Genomic DNA, 18,558 nt, shown 5'->3' with positions numbered 1-18,558 from the left:
TAAATAAAATAAAAGTCCAACTTAGACTAAAGACCAACTCAAGTCCAGAGTCATTAATGTCTACGTCCAAGTCGAGTCATAAAATTGGAATTTTCAAGTCCTTTCAACTTATAAGCACTGTTTTGTATCTCCTGAATAAACTAAAAGTCCAACTTAAGACTGAAGTCCAACTCAAGTCCAGAGTCATTAATGTCTAAGTCCAAGTCGAGTCATATAATTGGAATTTTCGAGTTCCTTCAACTTATAAGCACTGTTTTGTGTCACCAAAACAAAACTAAAAGTCCAACTCAAGTTCAGAGTCATTAATGTCTAAGTCCAAGTCGAGTCATATAATTGGATTTTTCAAGTCCTTTCAACTTTTTTGCACTGTTTTGTGTCTCCTAAATACACTAAAAGTCCAACTTAAGACTAAAGTCCAACTCAAGTCCAGAGTCATTAATGTCTAAGTCCAAGGCGAGTCATAATTGGAATTTTTGAATCCTTTCAACTTATAAGCACTGTTTTGTGTCTCCTAAATAAACTAAAAGTCCAACTTAAGACTAAAGTCCAACTCAAGTCCAGAGTCATTAATGTCTAAGTCAAGTCGTATAATTGGAATTTTCGAGTTCCTTCAACTTATAAGCAGTTTTGTGTCACCAAAACAAAACTAAAAGTCCAACTCAAGTTCAGAGTCATTAATGTCTAAGTCCAAGTCGAGTCATATAATTGGAATTTTCGAGTCCTTTCAACTTATTAGCACTGTTTTGTGTCTCCTAAATAAACTAAAAGTCCAACTCAAGTCCAGAGTCATTAATGTCTAAGTCCAAGTCAACTCATATAATTGGAATTTTTGAGTCCTTTCAACTTATAAGCACTGTTTTGTGTCACAAAAACAAACTAAAAGTCCAACTTAAGACTGAAGTCCAACTCAAGTCCAGAGTCATTAATGTCTAAGTCCAAGTTGAGTCATAATTGGAATTTTTGAATCCTTTCAACTTATAAGCACTGTTTTGTGTCTCCTAAGTAAACTAAAAGTCCAACTTAAGACTAAAGTCCAACTCAAGTCCAGAGTCATTAATGTCTAAGTCCAAGTCGAGTCATATAATTGGAAATTTTGATTTCTTTCAACTTATAAGCAGTTTTGTTTCTACTGAATAAACTAAAAGTCCAACTTAAGACTGAAGTCCAACTCAAGTCCAGAGTCATTAATGTCTAAGTTTAAGTCGAGTCATATAATTGGAATTTTCGAGTTCCTTCAATTTATGAGCACTGTTTTGTGTCACCAAAACAAAACTAAAAGTCCAACTCAAGTTCAGAGTCATTAATGTCTACGTCCAAGTCAAGTCATCTAATTGGAATTTTCGAGTTCCTTCAACTTATAAGCACTGTTTTGTGTCTCCTAAACAAACTAAAAGTCCAACTTAAGACTAAAGTCCAACTCAAGTCCAGAGTCATTAATGTCTAAGTCCAAGTCGAGTTGAAAGTCTTCGATGATATTGTCTGCAAAAAGTCAGCTACAAAAAGCAAGATATAATTGTGGATAATTGTTTAGCTGATGCAAAATGTGAGAAAAACCCAATCCCCGATCCCTAGACATCTGTAAACCAGTTGAACATGTGTATACTGGATTCTGCCAAAGAGATGTTTACCTGTTCCGACTCCACCGAAGGGAAATGACTCTCAACAGTAGGAAGGAGGCTAAAGTATGTTTAGGGAATCAGAGTGGTGGATAAAGACCAGGCTTGGAAATTAGCAAACAGAGAAAGCTTTGGAAAGACTTAAGAGAGACGAGGGAGTGATGAGAGACAGAGAAGGTCTGATTGGTTCCACCTGGCTAGGAGTGGTACTCCAAAATGGGCCCCACTTGTGTGCATACGTTTTAATGACAGGATGTACATTTTCAGTGTTGTGTTGCTGCTGGATGTTCATAGTATCCGAGTGATACTGTCGTGGGGGTGCTGGAGCCTATCCCAGCTGTCTTGGGGCGAGAGGTGGGGTACACCCTGGACTGGTGGCCAGCCAATCACAGGGCACATATAGACAAACAACCATTCACACTCACATTCATAACCTATGGACAATTTGGAGTGGCTAATTAACCTAGCATGTTTTTGGAATGTGGGAGGAAACCGGAGTACCCGGAGAAAACCCACACATGCACACGGAGAACATGCAAACTCCACACAGATATGGCCGAGGGTGGAATCGAACTCGGGTCTCCAAGCTGTGTGGGCTACGTGCTAACCACTCGGCAGATTTGCAGCCGTTAACTCTGGAAAAAAGTCCAGACTTTCCGATCTCTAGTCAACTCTTCCAGTTCCACCAGGGAGGACATGAAGGCTTTCCCAGACCAGCTGTGAGACATATTCCCTCTGGTGCATCCTAGGTCTGCTCCAGGGCCTCCTCCGGGCTGGGCATTCCCAGGAAGGTGCCCAGGAGACGTACGGACGAAATGCCCAAGCCACCTCACCTTGCTTTACTCTGAGCTTCTCCTGAGCTTCTCACAATTTGGAGTGGCCAATTAACCTAGCATGTTTTTGGAATGTGGTAGAAAACCGGAGTACCCGGAGAAAACCCACACATGCACGGTGTAGCTGTGAGGTCTGCGTGCTAACCACTCGAACACCGTGCAGCCCGTTGTGATGGACTATCTTAGTAATTTCTTTGAACGATTTCCACATGTGAGACGTCTCCGACATCCAGCTACGAATACATTTGACCCCCCAACTGTTTGAGATGTTGACGGCTGCAACTGGATGTGACAGCACAAGCAACCCAGCAATTTGTGTGTCATCAGTATGAGTGTATAAAACAACACAAGCACTGTGATATTCGGGCACATCATGTTTTTTTGATATTAAAAAAAATGAATCGGCTGTAACACAAACATATCTGCTCCTTGGGAAGCCTTTTGGAAACACATTTGAATCGGTAGTAATCACAAGGCTAAAGACTGCAGCGCAGTACGACAAGTACACAAAGCAGGGCGCTAAGAGTATCCCACTCATGGCACTCCAAAATGAAAAAACAGCGGTAAATCCCTCGACACACACACATAAGAAAACATTCCCATAGAACAGGAAAAAACAGCAAACTGCAAGTTGCATCAGATCTCAATAGCATCCCTTGTTTGTTTGCCGGCCCCCCCTCCAAGAACCCCCTGCAGGGGAGTTTGTGTGCATGTCTCAGCATAGCCGCATGGGCCGTATCTTGGCCTATTCACTCAACTTTTGGGGTACCAGCCAAGCAGGGTCCCAATCAAAGATAACTGCATTTCATTCACTCCCTTAAACAACAACACAAAACAGGATTATAGCAGAAGAAAAAAAAAATAAAAAAGTAAAATGAAATAAATTATAAAATAGTCAAGTGTGATTATTTAATTTGTGGTATTTTAAAGAATATTTTTTTTTCTCTCACAATTTTCTTTTATTTTTCAATCTCACTGAAACAATACCATTACATTGACGTTTTTATATCCTTGTTAGCTTGTGATGACGGGTGTGCTGACTGTTCAGTTGGAGTGGACAATTTGGAGTCGCTAATTAACTTAGCATGTTTTTGGAATGTGGGAGGAAACCGGAGTACCCGGAGAAAACCCACACATGCACGGGGGAGAACATGCAAACTCCACACAGAGATGGCCGAGGGTGGAATTGAACTCGGGTCTCCTAGCTGTGAAGCCTGTGTGCTAACCACCCGTCCGCTGTGCAGCCCTGGTTCAGTATATTTTTCATCAAAATAGTAGTCATGCCAAAATGTTGTGTTGCTGCTGGATGTTCACAGTATCCGAGTGATACTGATGTGGGGGTGCTGGAGCCTATCCCAGCTGTCTTCGGGCGAGAGGCGGGGTACACCGTGGACTGGTGGCCAGCCAATCACAGGGCACATATAGACAAACAACCATTCACACTCACTTTCATACCTATGGACAATTTGAACGTAAGTAAAAAGTAAGTACTATTATAATTGAGTCATGGAGCAGTGGGGGGTTTGGTACCTTGCTCAAGGGCACATATCAGAATTTGGACAGCCAACTAGTCCCTCTCCAGCAGTCAGTGTGAATATACCGTTCAACTCGGATAGCCAGGCTTTTCACCGTGCTAATACGATGCTATTATAATACAAAGAGAATATTTATGAGCATATTCCAGTGTCCAGCCAAGCCGCCCATCCTGGCATCCTTTTTCTGCCAGTGGCCACCCCAGAACACGGCCCCTCTCTTTAATGTCAATGCGTCCCATGTGGCTTGTCCCATAAGCTCCTTTGCCCCTGTTCCAACAACCAATATTCCCTTTTTCCCCACCTCACCTAGTCCACATTGGCCCCTTTCTCCACCTTCATCTCCATCCAAGTCCTACCCCCCCACACAGTTGTTCATCTGGTTAGCTCCATTTCCACCCCTCCTCGTCATCTTTTCCTCCATGGTTAACTATTTCATTTTCAAACATCATTGAGATTTTATATAATATTATTATTCCAGGCTGCACGGTGGAAGAGTGGTTAGCAAACACAGCTAGGAGACCCGAGTTCAATTCCATGATCGGCCATCTTTGTGTGGAGTTTGCATGTTCTCCCCGTGCATGCGTGGGTTTTCTCCCACATTCCAAAAACATGCTAGGTTAATTAGCCACTCCAAATTGTCCATAGGTATGAATGTGAGTGTGAATGGTTGTTTGTCTATATGTGCCCTGTGATTGGCTGGCCCCCGCCTCTCGTCCAAAGACAGCTGGGATAGGCTCCAGCACCCCCGCGACCCTGGTGAGGATAAGCGGTAGAAAATGAATGAATGTAATAATAATAATAAAAAAAACACAGAAATGCTGCTTGGTTATCATCAGGTGAGAGGAGACATAAAATGACAGGAAGTAAGATGCATGTCCAAATGGCAGGCAGGCTAGTCAACCAAAGCAGCAAAGCCACAAATAAAAACCCCGTCCTTCATTTCTTGCTTTTGCCTGAGCAGCGACACTCCTGTCTTCTGAAATCAGGAAGAAACTTTGTCAAGATGATTTCACTCACTACTCATTTTTCTTGCTCCTGTGGATCGCCCTACATTTTTCCCGGCGCTCTCTCCCACAGACACACAGCAACACGCAGGTGTCTAGGTGTCTTTAAAATTTCATGGGGTTGCTTTGTGTTCTCTTTTACTTCCTGCAATCTCGTCTTGTGCTCAACGTGTTTCCATCGGCTTGTACTGAACTTTAATTTAAACATTTATAACAAGAAAACAATGGCTGTCCAGGAACTATGAAAGTGTTGCAGAAATCTTACCGCTAAGTGTGCAGTGCAAAAACAGAGATATGGGAGAAAGAGGGGGGGGGGGGTCTGGCGCTGACAAAAAATATATTTTAGGATGCTGGGCCAGCCTGGCCAAAACCTCCCTACACACATTAACATCCCGCTTCATCCCCCTGACAGCCTAGCATGTTCATCGTCGGCCAACTATAGCACAGCTTCATCCAGTCCATGGCAGATGGCAACAGGAGAGAACAGATAGGACATGGCGTGCATGCATGCATGCGTGTGTGTGTGAGTGAGACACAGGAAGAAAGTGTTATCCCCTCTGTAAGGACACTCTACATATGAAGACAACATATGGTGAAATATGTTCAAATAAACTATCACCTATAGGAGGAACTCCGTATCGGATCATTTCACTCTGGTTCAATTTTTCCAGTTTGTTTTTCCCCGGAGACATTTGTCAACATCTCAACTGGATGGTCTGTGAGCGCCAAATATATATAAATATTTTTTTATTCGGATGGAAGTGATTCCTTAGTGGTCAAACAGTTCTTCCATGACCACTGATTAACAGCGTTCCTTCTACAATATGATTATGTGCTTTGAGATTAGACTAAATATTATTATAGGAATATAGATATGTTTTGGTCCTGTTTTCTTATAAATGCAATCCTCACGTGGGTCACGGGGGTGCTGGAGCTTATCCCAGCTGTCTTCGGACGGAGGCGGGGTACACCCTGGACTGGTCGCCAGCCAGCCAATCACAGGGCACATATAGACAAACAACCATTCACACTCACATTCATACCTATGGACAATTTTGAGTCGCTAATTAACCTAGCATGTTTTTGGAATGTGGGAGGAAACCGGAGTACCCGGAGAAAACCCACGCATGCACGGGGAGAACGTGCAAACTTCACACAGAAATGGCCGAGGATGGAATTGAACTCGGGTCTCCTAGCTGTGAAGCCTTTGTGCTAACCACCCGGTCGCTGTGCAGCCCTGGTTCAGTATATTTTTCATCAAAATAGTAGTCATGCCAAAATGTTGTGTTGCTGCTGGATGTTCACAGTATCCGAGTGATACTGTTGTGGGGGTGCTGGAGCCTATCCCAGCTGTCTTCGGGCGAGAGGCGGGGTACACCCTGGACTGGTGGCCAGCCAATCACAGGGCACATATAGACAAACAACCATTCACACTCACATTCATACCTATGGACAATTTGGAGTGGCTAATTAACCTAGCATGTTTTTGGAATGTGGGAGTACCCGGAGAAAACCCAAGAAGAACATACAAACTCCACACAGAGATGACCGAGTGTGGAATTGAACTTGGGTCTCCTACCTGCGTGCTAACCACTCCTCCACCGTACAGCCTGGAATAATACATATTATATAAAATCTCAATGATGTTTGAAAAATGTTGTGTTGCTGCTGGATGTTCACAGTATCCGAGCAGGGTTTCATTACATTTGATATTCATATGAAGTCGTCTGCGTGATGTAATTTAAGGCAAAATGAGGATCGGACTTTTGATGTGAAAAAAGTTGCATTTAGTAGCGTCAAAAATGTCTGACTCCAATCAACATGTTTTAGCTTTTCATAAATATATAACATCAAAATACTGATGAGCCGACTTTCCAAAAAACGTGCCATATTGTACGCTAACTGGAACATGTATGCAAACCAAGGCATACCGTATTTTCCGGACTATAAGTCATGTTTATTTTTTGTGTAGCTGAATAAGCATTGTGTTAGCATATCTTACACCTATTCAGTGTATTCTATATTATTTTATTAATACTAGAACTTGCCTTCCAAGAGGACGTAATGTCTGTTTTGGTCAAGTAGTTTGGAAAATAAATTACCCACAAAAAATGCGACTTATACTCCAGTGCGACTTATGTACATTTTTTTTTTTACCTAATTATGTATTTTTGGCATTGTGCGACTTATACTCCGGAGCAACTTGTAGTCTAGAAAATACGGTAATTTTCGACGCTAACCGGGGGCATATGCTAACTGAGGTTCCACTGTATATGGTTTGGTATGGCATTCATACACAGGCATCAATATGAATGATACTTTCCCTTGTACTGTTTGGTTAGCGAAACAGCCAATTAAAGCATATTTTATTATGTATTCAATTACATACTTTTTTGCTCAGAAAAAAACTGTACTATTTACCATTCAGCAACCCTGCATAGTTGTGAATTTCTTATAAAATGTATCAAAACCATTTCCCAAAATAGTCTTTTTTTCCCCCCTAAGTTGTGATCCATAATGTAGTTACCCCGTCTGCACACTCTTTCATAATGCAGGACTCACCTCGGATGATAGACAGCTTGGCATTGACTGTGATCTCGCCTTCGCTGTTCTCAGCCACACATTCATAGATGTTCTCGTCACGCGGTGCACGGAGAGGCTGGATCCGGAGCACGGCACCGGCACCCTCGTCAAATTCAATGGTCTGTTGGTTGAAAGGCAGGAATCATTGTTGGAGAAGTGGTGGAATATGTTGGACTTTCAGGACAGAGACTTTAGACCAGGGGTGGGCACATATTTTGACAAAATTTTATGTTTATAATTTTCTTTTTTATTATTTGTATGATTAATTGTCTAGTATTATCTGTAAAATTAAATATAATCAGCTGGATGTTCTCATATCCCTTTTTTTCACAACACATCAAACTCATTCATTCATTCATTTTCTACCGCATATCCTCACAAGGGTCGCAGGGGGTGCTGGAGCCTATCCCAGCTGTCTTGGGGCGACAGAGAGGCGGGGTACACCCTGGACTGGTGACCAGCCAATCACAGGGCACATATAGACAAACAACCATTCACACTCACATTCATACCTATGGACAATTTGGAGTCGCTAATTAACCTAGCATGTTTTTGGAATTTGGGAGGAAACCGGAGTACCCGGAGAAAACCCATGCATGCAAACTCCACACAGACATGGCAGAGGATGGAATTGAACTCGCTGTGAAGCCTGTGTGCTAACCACCCAACCTCTGTGCAGCCCTGGTTCAGTATATTTTTCATCAAAATAGTAGTCATGCCAAAATGTTGTGTTGCTGCTGGATGTTCATAGTATCTGAGTCATACTGTTGTGAGCCTATCTCAGCTGTATTTGAGCGAGAAGCGGGGTACATCCTGGACTGGTGGCCAGCCAATCACAGGGCACATATAGACAAACAACCATTCACACTCACATTCATACCTATGGACAATTTGGAGTGGCTAATTAACCTAGCATGTTTTTGGAATGTGGGAGGAAACCGGAGTACCCGGAGAAAACCACAAGAGAACATGCAAACTCCACACATAGATAGCCGAGGGTGGAATTGAACCCTGGTCTCCTAGCTGTGAGGTATGCGCGCTAACCACTTGACCACCGTGCAGCTCACCACATCAAACGATGTCATTGAATTTTACAGTTTTGTTATTATTTTTGGGGTGGAAACCGGAATACGCGGTGAAGTTGGGTCGCAGGGGTCGGTTACTCAATGCTTATATATTAGCGGGTTTATATCGTATCGTGGTATTGTAATTTTTGGGATTTTAACTCTCGTACCTTTTTGTATTCAAATCAAAAAAGATGGACGAGAGGTTGAGGCGGTCACTCTAAACGCCCACCTGACAAAGCAAACCATTTCCAAAAGCGAAGATACGCCTCCCGCTGAGATCTTTGAGCAAAACTAAACTTTGAGATATAAGTACGTGTCTTTAGCAGCCTGCTGCTCCATTGCTGCATGTCTCAGGGCTGAGCCGCTAATTAGGCAAAAAACACTGCAGAGCACAGCATCGCGATCGATATCAAAGCATCTGTCTAGAGGCTAGGAACTGTTCAAAAAAAATACTTTTTATTGAATGCTAAATGCAGGAAAAGAAGTGTCCATTTTGGCAGGATCCTTCATGCCCTTGGCTTTGTTTTGCACTTAACATGCAGCAAAAGGAGAAGGACCACTTTTTTATTTTGTCCTCCGCTGAGAAGCTGCTTCCCCCCCCCGATGGAATGACAATATCATCGCTTGCTTTTTAGCACTCTCTCTCTCCCAGGCGGGCTCCCTTGATGGCACAGTACGCTCGCGCCTGTCTCCACGCTCCGCAGTCGTTAACGACGGCAACTTTTTTAATTAAAAGACACTCAGCATCAATCCAGACTTTTGCTGTTGCCATCTGGGAGGCCTGTTGAAATCTCAACAACAAACATCAAAAATAACGTACCCGGCAAATGCATTCGCACAGACAGGGCTGACGGGGGGGTGGGGGCGGGGGCTTGGGGGTGGTTGGAAATACAACGAGAATGTGACAAATTCAAGTGCAAAGAGGACAAAGTTGAAAGAGGTTCCACTGGCTGACTATCTTGTGGTGAACGTGCAAGGCTCACAAAAAGGACTCAAAGTAGCCGCCCAGGATGATATGTGGTAAGCGTGTGAAGAAAGGCACATAAAAAAATGAAAAGAATAAACGAGTGCCCAAAAGGAAGATTGGAAATGTAATATTTAGCAAAAGTATGCAAAGCATGATGGGCAAATAATGGTAATGGTAATGGTTTAATTTCATTTGAACATGCATCAGATTACAATTGAATGCATCCCATAATCAGTTCCCAGTTCCACATGTCCAAAAGGAGTAGGAAGAAGCAAAGCTTAGTAAATCCTACCCCTCCATCTGGTACTTTTACAATCAGTAACTGTTACATTTGTTCACTTCCTGCTTTCCTAATATTTTATTTTATTTTATTTTATTTTATTTTATTTTATTTTATTTTATTTTATTTTATTTTATTTTATTTTATTTTATTTTATTTTATTTTATTTTATATTATTTTATTTTATTTTTCTAATTTAATTTAATTTATTTTCATTCATTCATTTTCTACCGCTTATCCTCACGAGGGTCGAGGGGGTGCTGGAGCCTATCCCAGCCGTCTTTGGGCGAGAAGCGGGGTACACCCTGGACTGGTCGCAAGCCAATCACAGGGCACATATATGTAGACAAACAACCATTCACACTCACATTCATACCTATGGACAATTTGGAGTGGCTAATTAACCTAGCATGTTTTTGCAATGTGGGAGGAAACCGGAGTACCCGGAGAAAACCCACGCATGCACGGGGAGAACATGCAAACTCCACACAGAGATGGCCGAGGGTGGAATTGAACCCTTGTCTCTGAGATCTGCACGCCAACCACTCGAACGCCGTGCTTTAATTTAATTTAATTTAATTTAATTTAATTTAATTTAATTTAATTTAATTTAATTTAATTTAATTTAATTTAATTTAATTTAATTTAATTTAATTTAATTTAATTTAATTTAATACTTATAGAAGTATTAAATGATATTTTTAGCTAATTGGTTATTTTTAGCCTTATGCATTATTTTAGCTGTTTGAAGATGAACTATATCAGCAAGTTGAAGTATTTGTCATTTTAGAAATAAGGAGTTAGTATGTTCTCTGTAGGCGGCATTATGAATTATCCTTACTGGCCTTTTTGGCAGTACATTTAGCCAGTGAAGATTGCTTTTATAGTTATTATCCCATATTTCCACACAATAAGTAAGATATGGTAGAACCAGAGAGCAATAAAGAGTGTGGAGTGATTTCTGATTGAGAACAAATAAGATAAAAACGTACATTTATAGACAGTTAGGCGTCATGTTTGGACACTTTCCCGGGTAAACTCTGATATGGATCAAGAGTTGAGCTTGCTGAGAGAAGAAATGTGATATATTGATTGAGGCTACACGGACTTACCTCGATACGCTGGGAGTTGACCTTTTTGCCTTTTTTATTCCAGCTAACCCTTGGCTTGGGGTCACCTGTCGCTTGGCAGACAAAGGACACAACACCCCCGGAGACGCCTATCTGGTCAACAGGGACTTTTGTGAAACGTGGTGGAGCTGCGGAGAAAAAAGTGGGAAGAACGTGAGCGGACAAAGTGAAAGGAATCAAACATCAAAACTCAAGTCAACTTTGCTCCCTGTATGGCAGCAGGGAACGGTGCGGTTCTACACACACGTGGTACTTGAATGTTAACAAAGCCCACACTAGCAAGCCCCCTCTTGCAGCCTTATACTCCTCCACAGTGTTTCATTTTGTTACACACGCCCACGTTGACTGTACTTCAAGATGGACGGTGTGCTAAGAAAGCAGTCTAAGAGACACAATCTGCTAAATTATTGCTAACTTTTCCTTCAAAGGTTTAAGTCGGCTGTATTTACCGAGAATGTGTTGTACCAAGGGTGTCAGCCTTACTCCGGATGGGGAAAAACGCCACAAGTCTCTGTTTTTCTTACAATATAAAGGGGAACCTCAGTTAGTGTATACCACTGGTAAACATCTGTTTTGGTTAAAGTCAAAGATTCACGGCAAATTCCCAGGATTGCGTACATTTTCGGGTTGGTATACAATATGGCACAGCTTATTTATTATTAAACGGTTAAATGCCCTGTTTTTCTTACAATATTTAGTGGAACCTCAGTTAGCGTATAACCTGGTTAACATCTTTTTTGGTTAAAGTCGAAGATTCACGGCAAATTCCCAGGATTGCGTACATTTTCGGGTTGGTATACAATATGGCACAGCTTATTTATTATTAAACGGTTAAATGCCCTGTTTTTTTACAATATTTAGTGGAACCTCAGTTAGCGTATAACCTGGTTAACATCTTTTTTGGTTAAAGTCAAAGATTCACGGCAAATTCCCAGGATTGCGTACATTTTCAGGTTGGTATACAATATGGCACACCTTGTTTATTGTGTTGTTCAGTGAGTCCAATTGTGTTTGTGATGTTATTACAAAATGTCCCTGTTAGCAGCCTGTTAGCATTGAAACCAGAACAGAAAGTCATTTTCCCCCAAGCCCAGTCGACCGTCTGTCACGTCAACAACGGGTGACTCTGTCTTTCTTTGCTAACTTACATACGCCACTAGTGTTTTTCTTACAATATACAGTGGAACCTCAGTTAGCGTATACCCTGGGTAACATCTTTTTTGGTTAAAGTCAAAGATTCACGGCAAATTCCCAGGATTGCGTACATTTTCAGGTTGGTATACAATATGGCACACCTTGTTTATTGTGTTGTTCAGTGAGTCCAATTGTGTTTGTGATGTTATTACAAAATGTCCCCGTTAGCAGCCTGTTAGCATTGAAACCAGAACAGAAAGTCATTTTCCCCCAAGCCCAGTTGACCGTCTGTCACGTCAACAACGGGTGACTCTGTCCTTCTTTGCTAACTTGCATACGCCACAAGTGTTATACAGTGGAACCTCAGTTAGCGTATACCCCGGTTAACATCTGCTTTGGTTAAAGTCGAAGATTCACTGCAAATTCCCAGGATTGCATACATTTTCAGGTTGGTATACAATATGGCACAGCTTGTTTATTGTGTTGTTCAGTGAGTGTGTTCGTAATGTTATTACAAAATGTCCCCGTTAGCAGCCTGTTAGCATTGAAACCAGAACAGAAAGTCATTTTCCCCCAAGCCCAGTCGCCGGTCTGTCACATCATCAACGGTTGACTCTGTCTTTCTTTGCTAACTTGCATACGCCACAAGTGTTTTTCTTACAATATACAGTGGAACCTCAGTTAGCGTATACCCTGGGTAACATCTTTTTTGGTTAAAGTCGAAAATTCATGGCAAATTCCCAGGATTGCATACATTTTCAGGTTGGTATACAATATGGCACACCTTGTTTATTGTGTTGTTCAGTGAGTCCAATTGTGTTTGTGATGTTATTACAAAATGTCCCTGTTAGCAGCCTGTTAGCATTGAAACCAGAACAGAAAGTCACTTTCCCCCAAGCCCAGTCGACCGTCTGTAACGTCAACAACGGGTGACTCTGTCCTTCTTTGCTAACTTGCATACGCCACAGGTGTTTTTTTTACAATATACAGTGGAACCTCAGTTAGCGTATACCCCGGTTAACATCTGTTTTGGTTAAAGTCGAAGATTCACGGCAAATTCCCAGGATTACGTACATTTTCGGGTTGGTATACAATATGGCACACCTTGTTTGTTGTCTTGTTCAGTGAGTGTGTTTGTAATGTTATGACAGATTGTCCCTGTTAGCAGCCTGTTAGCATTGAAACCAGAACAGAAAGTCATTTTCCCCCAAGCCCAGTTGACCGTCTGTCACGTCAACAACGGGTGACTCTGTCCTTCTTTGCTAACTTGCATACGCCACAGGTGTTTTTTTTACAATATACAGTGGAACCTCAGTTAGCGTATACCCCGGTTAACATCTGTTTTGGTTAAAGTCGAAGATTCACGGCAAATTCCCAGCATTACGTACATTTTCGGGTTGGTATACAATATGGCACACCTTGTTTGTTGTCTTGTTCAGTGAGTGTGTTTGTAATGTTATGACAGATTGTCCCTGTTAGCAGCCTGTTAGCATTGAAACCAGAACAGAAAGTCATTTTCCCCCAAGCCCAGTCGCCGGTCTGTCACATCATCAACGGTTGACTCTGTCTTTCTTTGCTAACTTGCATACGCCACAAGTGTTTTTCTTACAATATACAGTGGAACCTCAGTTAGCGTATACCCTGGTTAACATCTTTTTTGGTTAAAGTTGAAAATTCATGGCAAATTCCCAGGATTGCATACATTTTTCGGTTGGTATACAATATAGCATAGCTTGTTGTTCAGTGAGTCCAATTGTGTTCGTAATGTTATTACAAAATGTCCCCGTTAGCAGCCTGTTAGCATTGAAACCAGAACAGAAAGTCTGCTGTTCTTACAATGTACAGTGGAACCTCGGTTAGAATACTTTCCGGTTTGCATCTTCTTTGGTTAAGGTCAACAATCCATTCATCTGTTTTCTATGCCGCTTATCCTCACTAGGGTCACGGGTATACTAGAGCCTATCCCAGCTGTCTCCGGGCAAGAAGCGGGGTACACCCTGGACTGGTCGCCAGCCAATCACAGTGCACATATAGACAAACAACCATTCACACTCACATTCATACCTATGGACAATTTGGAGTGGCCAATTAACCTAGCAGGTTTTGTACCCGGAGAAAACCAACACATGCACAAGGAGAACATGCAAACTCCACACAGCGATGCTTGAGCGGGGTATCGAACTCTGCGCCAACCACTCGCCAACCGCTTTTGCAAGTAATTAATAACAAAACCGGAGGTACCACTGTGTATATATCGTATGCACGGAGACTGAGAGATAGCAGAGTCTCCTTGGGAAGACGATACATTTCAATCACAGAGATATGTGATGATGATCAAACGGCAAGTGCAAAACGTCAAGTTAATAATTAAGAGATTGTGGGCCGACACCGGTCTCCAGGCACTGCTAAACACTTAAATGAGTCCTTGCATTCATTATTAGGTAAAGTGAGATAGAAAGTACGTAGAGAGGGGGGAGGCATTGTGATGATGTGCAAACATAAGAGCACGAAAATAAAAAAAGAGATGCAAAGTTCATCTCCTTGCTCCAAAATAACATGAATAAATACTTCAGTGGCGATTGGCTATTCAAATATGGCAGCAGTGACAATAACAGGTCAGTGTGTTGTAAATGGAGAGTGTATAATAGCTTTGCTTAGTATATAATGCTGCCCTCCTAACAGGGATCAACAAATAAGGCTGAATGCCAATACTTTTTAATTAGTTTTACCTTAGACTATTCCACTTCTGTAACCTTTGCATAGGATGAAAGCGAAGAATTAAAAAAAACAACTCCAGTCCATGCAAGTTAGTTTCACTTTAACGACTGACAGATAGATCTTCATTGGAACAAAAACCAAGTTCTACCAGATTTATAAGCATTGTTTGGTTTCACTTTTACTGGTTGGTAAAACGTCCCATGCCGTTCCATCACTGTTGTCTCTTCGTACAAACATTTTCCGCCTCAGGTTGTATTCCCATGAATGTCTTTTTTAGGCCAATTACGTAAACTTGTCCTGTGTTATTACCTGAACTCTTGACTATAATTAACCTTTTTTCCCCTCTGGGCTTATGCTGCCAGTTAGCATTGTGTTCAGGACTTTTATCCCCAGAATTGCACCCTTGGATCGTATGAGATTGCAGGGTACTAGAAGATCAAAAAATTACATTTTCAGTCAAAATAGAGGTGACAAAAATTGTCCGATGAGGTCCACAGTTGAACTTGAACTACAATTGCTTTGAATTTTGCAACTCTATCCCGTTTTTTAAAATTATTATTATAATGACACACAAGTTATATGAAGTATTCTGGCCACTAGGTGTCAGTAAGTCAGACATGATAGAATGAAAAAAAGTTCTCCTATTCGGTGTGGAAGTGGTAAGTGTTTGGGTTGTTACTTTTCTTTCTTCCCCACTTTAAGTTTAGAATGAATAAATTGGAGGCTAACTAGCGATGCCAGCATGTAATGCAGCCGTGGCTGTCTCTCGTGTGCCCTGCAGTGATCCCATCATCTGAACCATGGAGAAGTTGCTAATGGTAATGGTTTGATTTCATTTGAACATGCATCAGATTACAATTGAATGCATCCCATAATCAGTTCACAGTTCTACATGTCTTTGTACAATCAGTTACATTTGTTCACTTCCTGCTTTCATAATATAGTTTTTTTGTCACGTACCAAAGTACTCGGTGATATGAGCATCCAATGCCATAATGGGTACCATAGTAAGTGTCAATATAGTGATATATATAGCACATTATGACTGGTTCAAGTAATGGTTTTATTTTATTTGAACATGCATCAGATTACAATTGAGTGCATCCCATAATAAGTTAAGTTCCACATGCCCAAAAGGAGTAGGAAGAAGCAAAGCTTATTAAATCCTACCCCTCCATCTGGTACTTTTACAATCAGTAAATGTTACATTTGTTCACTTCCTGCTTTTCTAATATACATATATATATATTTTTTGATTAATTTTTCTTTTTTTAATTTTATTTATTTTTTGTCATTTTTTTAATTAATTTTTCTTTTTTTAATTTTATTTATTTTTTAATAAATAAAAATTATTTTAGTTGTTTGAAGATGAACTATATCAGCAAGTTGAAGTATTTGTCATTTTAGAAATAAGGAGTTAGTATGTTCTCTGTAGGCGGCATTATGAATTATCCTTACTGACCTTTTTTTGCAGTACATTTACATTTGCAGTACCTTTTTGGATCCTCTGCTGTTATGACTTTCATGGACAAAATATTTGAGTCTAGGAATGTACTTGTCTTCTGCTTAGGGTATCTTAAGTAATGGTCTCCCTCCACTATGGTGCCATGGAGGACATTCAAGGGTGAAAGATACACAAGACACAGAAGTTGTATAGTTGTTCCGAGCAAAGTATCCTTCGACAACAACCTCCCCGATAAGCACACCCAACTTGTCTTTATCTGCTTGGCAGGGGGACACGTCCTGAGCAAAAAATAGCCAGCAGTGGGGGCTCAGATACCTTTTTAAGTCTCTGATAATAGAACAGATCAACGCAAACACTGCTGGCTAGCGGGAGCAGCAAGACTCATACTGTGCAAAGACGCCGCTTTCACTAATACAGCTACCACCTGCTATTGGCCGTTTCCTCTGCTGGAGCCGATAAGACAAAATAGACCGGCGATGTGATTGTAAGACACTGGAGAGTGGGAGGTGGACAGATGAATATGAGAACGGTCCATTTTCACTGCTTTACTGTTGTTTGATGGGCTGGGGGGGTGGGGGGGGGGGGTAGATTTGAGGGTGGCTTTATGACTAATGCAGTAATTGATCGAGAAAAGCTTCTTTGGTCATAAATGGATGCCATTACCCACTGAATTAGCAAAGTGGAGGGCAGAATGATGCAGGGCCACTCTGTGATTTGCACAAAGAGGCCGACAAATTGGCATTTTTTTTTTAAACTTTAAATGTTAGAAAAAAAGTTATTATTATTATTATTTTACAAGTACGTTCCTTCTTTTTTTTAACTTTAAATGTTAGAAAAAAAGTTATTATTATTATTATTTTACAAGTACTTTCCTTCTTTTTTTTAAACTTTAAATCTTAGAAAAGAAAAAGTTATTATTATTATTATTTTACAAGTACTTTCCTTCTTTTTTTTAAACTTTAAATGTTAGAAAAAAGTTATTATTATTATTATTTTACAAGTACTTTCCTTCTTTTTTTTAAACTTTAAATCTTAGAAAAGAAAAAGTTATTATTATTATTATTTTACAAGTACTGTCCTTTTTTTAAACTTTAAATGTTAGAAAAGAAAAAGTTATTATTATTATTATTTTACAAGTACTTTCCTTCATTGTCCTTTGGGTGAAAATGATCAGCGCAACAATTGTATTTTATCATTTATTATCATGGTGGATGTAAAGAATTTGTATTAATTATACTATATGCTCTTAAGTGGCAATCTAATCAATGCCATGGTTAAAAAAAAACGCCTCTGCTATAAACCATCTAACATCTTATACACTTGTAGAGATGGTGAATGAGAGCAAAAACAAGTTTCTTCTACATTTCTGTAGGGCGTAAGAACCAATCCCTCACTTAATTATACCATCTCCGTCAATAGATACTGTCGATAACGAGTTCAGATTAAGGCACCACATGCAATAATGGACACATACTGTTGTACACGGAACACACACGTGCACTTTCACACATGCACACAAACACACACAATCTCAACAACTCCAAACCCCATCAATCAAAGCCAATTCACCCCTGCTGCCTGGGCAAGCGGCATCACTATGGCAACCAAGCCTTTACATTAAAACCCAACTGCTTGTCTTGTCAGGAGGTTTTCACACACAATCACTCAGCTAACAATAGCCAACCGACCTGAACTAGCTGGAAAACGGCAGACAAAGAAATCATGGTACAGTGTGCCGGAGTAACTTTTTTTTTTTTTTTTAGTCGAAGCAGAAACGCACACCGAAATCGACTTGTGAAATTCATTCATTCATTTTCTATCGTTTATCCTCACGAGGGTCGTGGAGGGTGCTGGAGCCTATCCCAGCTGTCTTTGGGCAAGAGGCGGGGTCCACCCTGGACTGGGCACATATAGACAAACAACCATTCACACTCACATTCATACCTATGGACAATTTGTAGTCATGCTAATTAACCTAGCATGTTTTTGGAATGTGGGAGGAAACCGGAGTACACGGAGAAAACCCACGCATGCACAGGAAGAACATGCAAACTCCACACAGAGATAGCCGAGGGTGGAATTGAACCCTGATCTCCTAGCTGTGAGGTCTGCGCGTTAACCACTCATCCGCCGTGCAGCCGGTCGAGCAAGAATAGAGAGCAAAGTTGTTCAGTGATACTTTAAAAAAAAAAAAAAAACATGAATGTGACAACCATCTCTGTGGGA

At 40.9% G+C, this 18,558-nt stretch overlaps 1 protein-coding gene across 11 annotated transcripts in view; it reads right to left on the bottom strand.

The window, feature by feature from the left end:
- ptprsa (protein tyrosine phosphatase receptor type Sa) overlaps positions 1 to 18,558 on the bottom strand; it is a 312,838-nt gene that overhangs the window by 150,045 nt on the left and 144,235 nt on the right. For all 11 annotated transcript variants that reach the window (XM_078790398.1, XM_078790401.1, XM_078790402.1 and 8 more), the window contains 2 exons: positions 10,998 to 11,143; positions 7,551 to 7,692 (listed from right to left, as the gene is read on the bottom strand). In XM_078790398.1, the coding sequence (XP_078646524.1) occupies positions 7,551 to 7,692; positions 10,998 to 11,143 (288 nt within the window). The remainder of the gene's footprint in view (positions 1 to 7,550; positions 7,693 to 10,997; positions 11,144 to 18,558) is intronic.

Source organism: Doryrhamphus excisus, linkage group LG4 (assembly GCF_037039965.1).
Source record: "Doryrhamphus excisus strain RoL-2023G ecotype Guam linkage group LG4, RoL_Dexc_Guam_v1.1, whole genome shotgun sequence".
Taxonomy (NCBI): domain Eukaryota; kingdom Metazoa; phylum Chordata; class Actinopteri; order Syngnathiformes; family Syngnathidae; genus Doryrhamphus; species Doryrhamphus excisus.
This window is presented reverse-complemented; position numbering and strand designations above follow the sequence as displayed.